Source organism: Mandrillus leucophaeus, unplaced genomic scaffold (assembly GCF_000951045.1).
Source record: "Mandrillus leucophaeus isolate KB7577 unplaced genomic scaffold, Mleu.le_1.0 Scaffold530, whole genome shotgun sequence".
NCBI classification, from domain to species: domain Eukaryota; kingdom Metazoa; phylum Chordata; class Mammalia; order Primates; family Cercopithecidae; genus Mandrillus; species Mandrillus leucophaeus.
In genome coordinates this window covers 304,836-315,467 of record NW_012105698.1, presented here as the reverse complement: position 1 = coordinate 315,467, position 10,632 = coordinate 304,836, and the positions used below count along the sequence as shown (strand labels likewise).

The window sequence follows — 10,632 nt, the reverse complement described above, 5'->3', positions numbered from 1 at the left end:
AGACTGAGTCTTGCTCTGTTACCCAGGTTGGAGTACAGTTGCATGAACATGGCTTACTGCAGTCTTGACCTCTTAGGTTCAAGTGACTCTCCCACCCAAGCCTCCCAGCAAGCCCTATAGTACCTGGGACTACTGGTGCGCATCACAATGCTTGGCTAATTAAAAAAATTTTTTTGTAGAGACTGGGTTGAGCTATGCTGCCCAGGCTGGTCTTGAATTCCTGGCCTCAAGCAATCCTCCAAAAGTGTTGGGATTATAGGCATGAGTGAACCACTGCACCCGGCCTGTATACATATTTGTGTTGCAAACATATGATAGGGTGATCAATAGTAGGCTTTGAAGCATACCAATAAATTACATGTAGGATAAAACTATGGGAAGAATAGTGGGAATTATGAGAAAAGAAAAAAGAACAATGTTAAAGAAGGGTTTCTTGTGTTTTTAAATGGATGGTGGTGCCTCTCAAATCACTGCTATTTGGGTAGGAATGGGTCAATACAAATGAAGGATGGAATTGTTTTATAAAGTGTCAATATTTACAAGACACTTGAGATTACATCCTTTGCATTTATTTAAATATATCATTGTATTTTATAATATTTCAGATGTCAACTGAAAAATGCATGAGGGGGATATACATATTTGAAATTCTTTTACAGAACACTGGAACAAAGGATTGAAAAGCAATAACCAGGTAGTTCTTGGACAATGGTTAATTTGTCCTTTTCAGCAGTGGTTAATTGCACATGCTCTCAAAGCTAGACCATCTGGGTTGAAATTATGTCCTCCTTTTCCTATTGTGTTAGGCACGGGGATGATTTTTTTTAATTTTCATTTTGAGACAGGGTCTTATTCCATTGCCCAGGCTGTGAGTGCAGTGATGCAATTATGGCTTACTGTAACCTTGGACTCCTGGCCTCAAGCAGTCCTCCCGCCTCATCCTCATCCCAAAGCCCTGGGATTACAGGCATGAGCCACTATGCCTGGCCTCTTTTTTTATTATTATTTTTTAAGCTGAGGTATAATTTACACATAGAAACACACTCTTTGGCAACCTGAACACACTCCTGTAACCAGCACCTAGATCAGGAAACAGAACAGTACCTGAATTCAGAATTCCCCCTCATGCTTGGGTGTCTTAGTCTCTCTGCTACTGATCCCACATCTCTAAAATGGGGATAATAATATCAACCCCTTGGGGTTGTTCTGAGGATTAGATGAACAAGTATCTGCAGAGCTGTCAGCACAGTGCCTGGTACAGGGCGAGTGCTACCGAAGTATTGGCTGTTGTCATGATCCCCTAGGGCCACCAAGCCAGCACCTCCGCTTCCCTTCACCTCGGCCTAACAGCCCCAGGTTCCAGGAGCTTCTGGACCCAGCAGAACCACCTTCAGGTCCCCAACACACTAGATATGGTGGAGGGTAAGTCTCCAGCTCCTTACAAGAAGGGTTTGGAGAAAGCCACAGCACAGTCAAAGACCTGATGACCTTCAGATAAGTGACACACCCAGCCCAACATGAAATGTGCACTTTATTAGCTGTGTAACACTCCACTGTCCTCAAGAGACCCAACGTCACAGAACCATCAGAAGCAGAGGGCTGGAGGTCTGTCCTGACATGTCTACCACAGAAGACACCTCCATCTCCAGCCAGGTTGGAGTCTCATGGTAAGAGTGATCATGGTGACCAACCCTGGGCCTTGGTGCTGGGCCATGAGGTGCTGGAGGGTTTTGAGCTGGGAGGCTCAGAGCAAGGTACTCATGTAGATCAGAAACTTCTTTCTTCACTGCCCCCTCCATCCTGTAAGCTGCCTCCACACCTGAGACTCTCCCACCCTCCACCAGGCTTGCTATTTAAATGGAGCCCTGGAGGAGGCTGGGATAAGTCCTGAGCCTCTTCACCCACGCCATCCTGGCTCACCTGGATCAGCAGTTTGTAGCTACTTTAGGAGATTAGGAGAGGCCCATCTGGGAGGCTGTCTGCCTCCCCAAGATCCTCTTTTTTTTGAGACGGAGTCTCGCTCTGTCGCCTAGGCTGGAGTGCAGTGGCGCAGTCTCGGCTCACTGCAACCTCCACCTCCCGGGTCCACGCCATTCTCCTGCCTCAGCCTCCCCAGTAGCTGGGACTACAGGCGCCTGCCATCAGGTCTGGCTAATTTTTTAAAATTATTTTTAGTAGAGACAGGGTTTCACTGTGTTAGCCAGGATGGTCTTGATCTCCTGACCTCATTATCTGCCTGCCTCAGCCTCCCAAAGTGCTGGGATTACAGGTGTGAGCCACTGCACCCGGCCACCTCCTCAAGACCCTTAACTCTCACCTTGCCCACCTTCAATCCCCTCATGGTGTCTTTATCTTGGAGTTCAGTGGCCCCAACTCCCTGCAAATCCAGGATCTGAGCCATGTCTCTGGAAGTCCAGCTGCTTGGGAACAGAGCCAAGGTGTTCAGGGAGGGAGGAGAAGCAGGGACCACAGATGAGTCCCTGTACTTTCAGGGGATGCAGAGGTGAGGCCAGGGGTGCCCAGAGCCCCTCAGGCTGTTCCTCTTCTGAGGATGGTGCCAGAGTTTTGTCCGTTGCCACAGTCAGGTGAGGCATCCTGGGGAAGGAACTCCTGTGCTTTGGACTACAGTCGTCCAAGTCTCCATAGCTTGGGGTCTGGGAGGAGCAAGAAAGAGGGATGCACCCCAGGCCAGGCTACAGGTTAATCCACCCTGACTTCAGGGATGGGCTCAGGCAAAAATTGTACCTGACCTTCCCACACCTCAGGGTCCTGCTGCCCTGGCCCCAGCTGCAGGCTCTGTAGTCACATTCTGGGCTTTGCCAGCACCTTGCCCAGGCTAACCCTACCATGACTCTGATCATAAAGGAGGTAAGCAGAAGCCCTGGCTGCTCTGGGGCCACAGAGGCTCTGGGCCTGATGCCACACTGTGACCAAGTCGGGCTAGGGAAGGCATGCAGCTGCTTCTAGGTAAGTCCCTGGGAATCCCCTCACCTCTTACCTGTGCAGGAGGCAGAAAGCCCTGGGGTAGCCTGGGCCCTGGACTCGTCATCTCCGAGGCTATAGGAAACAAGGCCAGGTCATTGGAGACAGGGGCTTCCAGAATGTAGCTGGCTTGGCCCTGGGGCATGGGCTGCTGGAGGAGCTGCAATATGCGGCTGAGGTCTGAGGACACGCGGGACTCCAGCCTGCCAGACAGAACCCCACAGTCAGGGTCAGGGCTGGCAAGAGCAGTTCCTGAGGGCAGCTGTCAATCTTGTAGCCTGTGTGCTGTTCCTGCTAGATGGAATGGCAGCCTGGGGCCTACCTGAAGCTATTTCCTTACTGGGATCCTCAGCCCCTGCCCAGATTCCCCCGGTACACCCCTGACTCTAACACCACCAGTGAGCAGGCACCAAGCAGACAACATTCAGTCCCCAAGATGCTTTGACGTGGATGTTCTAACTATCCCCATTTCACAAAAGGGCAAACTAGCTTCAGAGCTGTTTAGTAACTTGCCCATACTCTTGCTGGTAGGGAACAGAGCCAGAATTTGAAGCTAGACTGCTCTGCCTGTAAGCCCCCACTCTGCCACCACAGCCCTGCCATCCATAGGACACACCCCCTTTCCCTTTCCCAGGACCTGTGGAATTTGTTTCTGCACATGCTTGTGCCCCTCCCCTGAGAAGCTCCCTTGGCATGTTCCAGAGTTTGCTAGGGGAAGTCATCGGGGGAACTGTGCTTAGTGACAGGCATGGGTAGACCTGCAGCTAAATGGCCTACCCCATTCTAAAACCCACCTGGCACCCCGTGATGTCTGTGAGTCACTAGGAGGGGCTACCCATGCCCAGCCCCCAGCCCTGGCCACAGCGCACTCACCTGTTCATCTGGGCCTGGAGCTGCTCTAGCCTGGAGCCCAGCTTCAGAGGCCAACAATCTGGGTCTGCCTGAGGGGTTGGGGGGCTGTGCCTTGGGGGCATTTTCTGCAGCAGCTCAGGCCAGAGGCCAGATGCATCTGAGATGCTCAGGGGAGGGGCTGCATCTGCAGGAGGGAAAGGGAAGTCTCAGATGGGCCCAGCTGGTTCCACAGGCCTGACCCTTCTCAGTAGAGCCCGTCCCCCACCCCCTACCTGCCCTGGGCACAAAGGGTATGAAGAGTGGCTCTCCTCACCTGGGTGCCCTGGAGCACAAGCTCCTGCCCCCATGGAGTTCTGGTTCCCAGGACCCAGGAGGTGGTAGCCCTTGGAGGGGAACTGGGGCCCCAGCTCATGGGGAGACCCTGGCAGGGTGAGGACTTTTAGTGCTGGTTTCACTGCCCAGGGAGCTGCAGCCCAGTGGCCCCCTGATGCCTTGGTGTGGAACCTCAGGGGGCTGGCTAGTCTCCATACACCCCTGGGGGTTGCATTTGAACCACAGAGCCCTCACTCTGCCTCTGAGGACACAGGCCATCAGGGCTGGGAGACTGGGGAGGAAGCAGGGCAAAGGTTCCAGCTCTGGGTCTAGAGAGGGAGCCCCTCTCCATTCATGGAGGGGTTGGCGCTGGGGAGGCAGGATGGAGAGGACATGGGAGGGGCAGGATGCTGGCCAGGGGCTGCGGGCTGGTGGGAGCGGGGGCTAGCTTTGCTCACCTGACTGGTTGTCATTGAGAAAGAAACCTTGGTGGTCTTGGCTGCCAGGAGCCTGTCGGGGGGATGAGTGGAGACCCCCGGCTGCCTTGTGGGAAACAAGAGGGTGAAGTAACAGGAACCAAAACTGGGATGGGGCCTCTTTGTTCTTCCCTGCCCTCACCCCATGGTGCTGTCACAACTAGGTGAAAGAGTGACAAGCAGCTGGGCACAGCAACGATGCCCTGGGTGGCTTCCTGCAGATGGCCCAGGCCGCAGAGACCACACCCCTCCTGTCCTGGTGCCCAGCTGCTAGGCATTCTGGCTGCCTGATGGCTGGGGCCCCAAGGCAGAGTCCTTACCAGGTGTCCCCTGTGCAGATTGTGGGGGTGGGGGGAGGGGAGATACTGAGGAAGGGGTGAGGGGATGGTGTGGGGAGGACTGTCCACAGCCAGAAAGCCCACCCAGCTCCATGCTCAGGAAACTGGGCACAGGGCCCACGCCAGCAGAGTCCTCCCCCGAGGTGGAGGGGGAGGGGCGCCGGGGAAGAAACAGCCCGGGCTCTGTGTTTCCTGGCCAGGTGCACACTGCCTTCTTCCCATTAGTTCCCTCCTCTGTGATACCCTGCTCTGGGCATTCCAGGTCGGTCCTGGCTGTCCCACTCCTTGGCAAGCTTGATCTCCACATGGCTTCTCCTTTATACCTTTGTGACTTTGGCTATTTTACTTTGTGGCTCTTTATTTTTCTTGAGTTGTCAAAATCTCCTCTACTGAGGGATAAGTGTGAGAAGAGAGACAGCTTTGTCACCTCTTGGCAGCCCCTGCCTGGCACTGTGAGCCCTCTGGACGGGAGGCACCTTCCTTTTCAGCTTGGTGTGGTATGGTGGGAATGCCTGGGCTTTGGAGTCAGACAAATTAAATTCACATTTTGGCTCTGCCGTTTACTAGCTGAATGGCTTTGGCCAATTTATTTATTGTCTCTAATCTTCAGTTTCCTCATCTGGAAAATAGGGATAGTAATACCATTTGCAAGGAGATCATGTAAACGAAGCCCCACCCTTAGCACATAGTCAGTGCTTAATAAATAGTAGCTATCCTTATACTTAGCATGATGCCAGCCATGGTAGGCACAGAAGAAATTATGGCAAAGGTTGTAGGATGGGGTTGAAAGGAAGGGTATTGGTCAGATGGGTGCCCTCAGGCCAGGCAGGCCCAGCCCTCAGCAGGCTGCCTGGGCATTTCTACCCACCCTGGCCCACCTGGCCCTGACTCACATCCCGCAGGTTGAAGGTGACCTCCAGCTTACTCCAGAAGCTGTCCGCAAAGGCCGGGTACATGTCCAGCACCTCCAGCAGGTCTGCCCGCTGGATCTTGTGCAGGTCGCAGTAGGTCAGAGCCCGCACGTCTGCACTGGACTTGCCTGGCCGGGCATGGAGGCTGACGGGCTCCCCAAAGATGTCATTCTTCCCTGCCAGCCAGAGGGGTGGGAGTTTCTTCAAGGTCTGGCTCCATGCTCCCTTATGAGGGTCCTTTGACCATGACCTCCCCCAACCTCAGACATCCTTCTAGGCTGGGGCCTGCTGCCCAGGATCGAGCTCTGCCAATGATCCATGGCTGGATGTGCTGGCTGTGGGTGGCAGGGTGGTGGTGGTGGAGTGGCTGTTCTCTTCCTGTGCCCTTTGAGCCACACAGGCTCCTCTCACTGTCTCCAGGCCCTTCAGAACCACCATCCATTAGAATCTCCCTCCTGTAGCCCACACTCTTTGGCACAGTGGGCAGGAAGGGACCCTAAAGCCTCAATGTCTGTCTCAATGTCTTTCTGTTGCTTGGCCTGCCGGTGCTGTGGAGCAGGGTGCAAGGAACCCAGGGCCAGAGCACCTAACTCCGCCAGGGCAGGGCCAGAGGCTTCTCTTTGTCTTCCCACTCCTGATTGTGGGGCCAGGTAACCAGCATGGCCCTGGTGGAGGAAGCCTGGGGAAGTTACTCCCCCTGTCTGGACCCCAGAGTCTTCATCTCTAAAATGGGTAAAACCTGATCTGCCTTGCCGACCCCACTGGACTGTTCAGGGAAGCAGATGAGGTGATGCTTGAGAAAGTGACTCAAAAAGCAACAGGCGGCTGGGCACAGTGGCTCATGCCTGTAACCCCAGCACTTTGGGAGGCTGAGGCTGTTGGATTATTTGAGGTCAGTAGTTTGAGACCAGTCTGGCCAACATGGTGAAACCCCATCTCTACTAAAAACAACAACAACAAAAACAAAAATTAGCAGGGCATGGTGGCCTGTAATCCCAGCTACTCGGGAAGCTGAGGCAGAAGAATCGCTTGAACCCAGGAGGCGGAGTTTGCTGGGAGCTGAGATTGCACCACTATACTCCAGCCTGGGCAACAGAGCGAGACTCTATCTAAAAAGCAAACAAAAACAAAACAAAACAAAAAAGCAAGAGGCACCTGACTAGGTCCATGCAAGACAAGGCGGAAGGATGTCCCAGGGTAGACATGGGTGATACTCAGGTATGTGGCAAGGGTACTGGGCCCTCCTGGTGCCAGGTGCTGTGCTGGCCAAAGGATATAAATATAAGATGTTGTGCCACCCATAAGGACCCCCTCAAATCCCTGCAAGATAGGTACATAAGCAGCTAACAAGTTTACAGCATGATCTGTAGAGCCCTAGAAACAGGAAGAACCAAGAGTTATGGGGCCATGGAGGAGGGAGGGGCTCCTCCTGCCAGGGGTGGCAGGGACAGAGAGGAGGGAGCTTACAGAGGAAGAGAAATGGGGGCTGTGTGGAGAGAAACAAGGACTGGCCCCCATGATAAAGGCAATCAGGGCAGAAGAAACAGCATGTGATCAGCACTGCACTGTCAGGGCCCAGGGGTGGAGAGCCCCAGGCCGGGGTGCCACAGAGCATGACTGCTTTGATTCCCACTCCCCCAGAAAGTCCAGCACCCTCAGCCTGGTGACGCTGTGCAAGTGGCACTAACAGTTTAGCACAGAGGGATGGGTGGAGGCTGGGATATGTCCCCACAAGAGAACAGGATCAAAGGGCATTCACAGAAGAGAGGGCTGAGGCCTGGAGAGGGAAGGGGCTCACTAGGGCCACACATGAAAGCCTGAAGCTTGAAATCTGGGCAACACTATTATGTGATGGTTTTCCAGTAGATGAAAGATTCTGATCTAATATCTCTTTCTACTCAGGACAAAATGAGAGGTTTCATGTCTCTGACTGAGACTTAAATTGGATTAACTTCTTAATTATTAATAATAATTATCATCCCTCCCATGTGATGGCATTTTTTTTTTTTTTTCCCCAAGATGGAGTCTTGCTCTGTCGCCCAGTCTGGAGTGCAGTGGCGTGATCTTGGCTTACTGCAATCTCCACCTCCTGGGTTCAAGCAATTCTCTGCCTCAGCCTCCCAAGTAGCTGGGACTACAGGCACCTGCCACCACACCGGGCTAAATTTTTGTGTTTCTAGTAGAGACGGGGTTTCACCATCTTGGCCAGGCTGGTCTTGAACTCCTGACCTTGTGATCCACGCACCTCGGCCCCCCAAAGTGCTGGAATTTCAGGCGTGAGCCACCACGCCCCCAGCCGTGGACGGCACATCTAAGGTAGGCTGGGAGTGTGGGAAGGTCTCATACAGAAACCTATGCCTAAGCCCAGCCTTGGAGGACAACTGGGATCTGCCGGACTGGCACAGGGTAGGGCGCTCCAGGCAGAGTGGCAGCACATGCAAGGGCACAGATTTAGAGAACTCTAAGTAGTTTGACTGGAGCATGAAGTACCAGGCGGAGGGTGGTAGGACAGGGTGGTCGGATTGGGATAACTGGGGATGCCACGCATGGACCATGGGGAGCCATGGAGAGATCTTGAGCAGAAGAGACAGATGTACAGATGTCTCTTTCAGGTCACTGGCAGAAGGTAGAAGACAGGCATAGGAGTAAAACAGCCGTAGGGCCATGGGAAAGGAGTTCCCAACACCTTTCCAGGAAGGACCCAAAGAGGGCTGGATCCAGGCAGGGACAGGGAGACAGGTGTGAGATGGGGAGGTATGGACAAGTCTGGCTGGTGGACAGTGGGCAGGAATGAAGTAGGATGCCCCCTTGGCTGACTGTGGCGTGGGCAATGGGCAGATGCTTCACAGTGATGGGATGCTGAAGCAGCTGGTTTTGAGGAAAGGTGATGATTTCAGATTGGGATACATTGAGTTTGATCTGCTCATAGAATACTAAGGTGGCCATGCCCAGGAAGAAATGGAATATTCTGGTATTCTGGTCTAAGGAGACAGCGGGGCGAGGACAGAGCTCTGGGGATCCTTGTGGTACAGGTGAAGGCTGAGGCCATGGGAGCGAGGAGCAGGCCCAGGGGAGGGTGTCAGGTGAGGAGAGGAGAGCAGAGCAGATCACCAGCAGGCCAGAGGAAGCAGAGGGAGAAGGGAGCGTGAGGGGTACCTGTCCAGAGGGGCTGGAGGATAGCCAGATCATGGGGACCAAAGGAAGGCGAGCCTGAAGTTGGGGTGGAGGTGAAGTCATGGGGCAGGCAAGGAAGATGAGAATCTAGGAGAGGACCCTGTGATGCTCAGAGAGGTAAAGTGACTTGCCCAAGGTCACACAGCAGGCATGTGGCAGAGGCTGCTTGTGACCTGTCTGTCCCCCTTGCCCAGTGCTCATACCCCTCCTCCAAAGTGTCTGGCTATCCCTGTGTCTGCACTGAATGAGACTGGGGTCCCCAGCCAGGGAATCCCCCTCCACCCAGAGAGACCATTGGCCTTTCTCCCTGAACTCCCCAACAGTGCAAAAAGGTAGGAAGACCTGCCTGGGTTTCTGAGTTACACTGACAGCCCTGGAATCCCTGCCTGGCCACAGACTAGCATGATCTCCCTCAGCTTCAACTTCTCTCTCAGGAAAATGGGACCTCTGGCAGAGGGCTGTTTTAAGGATTCAGGAAGCTGGGTATATATCTCTCCCGGGTACATGCTGTGCACGTTGCTGGCCAGTAGAAGTAAAATCCTCATCAGGAAGAGGGTGACCTGGGCAGGGCATCTTCAATCCCGCCGCCTTCCATCCAATCCCCAACACAGGCCTGGTCCACTCCGCCTGACCCACCTAGGATGGCCACGACCACGTCGTCGCGCAGGATCTCGATGGAGCCTCGGGAGATGAAGTAGAGCGTGGAGAGCACATCGCCGAGGTGTACCAGCGTGTCCCCAGGCGGCGCGTGCGTGGTCTTGAACTTGACGGCTAACGCGCGCAGGCAGCCCTTGCTGGCTCCGCTGAAAGCCGGGCAGTGCTGCAGCAGCGCGCGGTGCAGGTGCAGGCAGATGTCAGCCTGCAGGCACTCGGGGAAGCCCTTCAGCACCTGCAAGGCGGGCGGCCAAGTCCAGCGGGGCGCGGCCGGGGTGGGGCTAGGGGAGAGGGTGGGGAGGGCTCTGGGGACGCCCCGCCCCCGCAGGATCTTGGCCTCCCCCGAGCATTGGCCAGAGCGGCGGGGCTCACCGCGTTCATGTCAATGCCATTGGTGTAGGACCAGGCGTGCTGGAAGTAGTCCTCCAGGCGCTGGCGCAGCGGGTTGGGGATCTGGTGGAAGCGGATGAACTCCTTGACGCGCAGCATCTGCGTGTGGTAGCGCGCGGTGCCCGAGTACAGGCGCTGGATGATCGCGGACACGTTCCCGAAGATGCTGGCGTACATCAGGGCTGGGGGCGGGGCGGGGAGGGGAGTGAGCTCCTCCGTGGCCCCACTGGGCCTGAGCTTACCCGGGCCTTCCTCTTTCCAGCAGCTCCCTGGTGAGGGACCCCTCTGTCCAGGGAGAAGTCAGGAGTGACCAGGGCAGAGCCAGGGCACATGGGGAACAAAGGCCCTGGGCTTCCTGCCCTCCTCCCTATTCCCTGTGCCTCTTGGCATCTTACTGGGCCCAGCGGTCAAACACCCGAGAAGAAAGAAGGAAGGCAATGGATTTTTGTTTTTTTTTTTTTTTGAGACGGAGTCTCGCTCTGTCGCCCGGGCTGGAGTGCAGTGGCCGGATCTCAGCTCACTGCAAGCTCCGCCTCCCGGGTT

The 10,632-nt window shown here is 54.9% G+C and overlaps 1 protein-coding gene across 5 annotated transcripts in view; it reads right to left on the bottom strand.

Annotated features, from left to right (window-relative positions):
• KCNH6 (potassium channel, voltage gated eag related subfamily H, member 6) overlaps positions 1–10,632 on the bottom strand; it is a 29,467-nt gene that overhangs the window by 951 nt on the left and 17,884 nt on the right. For 2 of the 5 annotated variants that reach the window (XM_011997048.1, XM_011997050.1), the window contains exons 7-13: positions 10,072–10,271; positions 9,682–9,934; positions 5,854–6,047; positions 4,605–4,689; positions 3,856–4,018; positions 2,999–3,185; positions 1,513–2,654 (exon numbers count right to left, since the gene is read on the bottom strand). In XM_011997048.1, coding sequence (XP_011852438.1) covers positions 2,361–2,654; positions 2,999–3,185; positions 3,856–4,018; positions 4,605–4,689; positions 5,854–6,047; positions 9,682–9,934; positions 10,072–10,271 — 1,376 coding nt within the window. In that variant the 3' untranslated portion in view covers positions 1,513–2,360. Of the gene's footprint in view, positions 1–1,512; positions 2,655–2,998; positions 3,186–3,855; positions 4,019–4,147; positions 4,256–4,604; positions 4,690–5,853; positions 6,048–9,681; positions 9,935–10,071; positions 10,272–10,632 lie in introns of those variants that run through there. The other 3 variants (XM_011997047.1, XM_011997046.1, XM_011997049.1) reach the window with 3 other exon arrangements.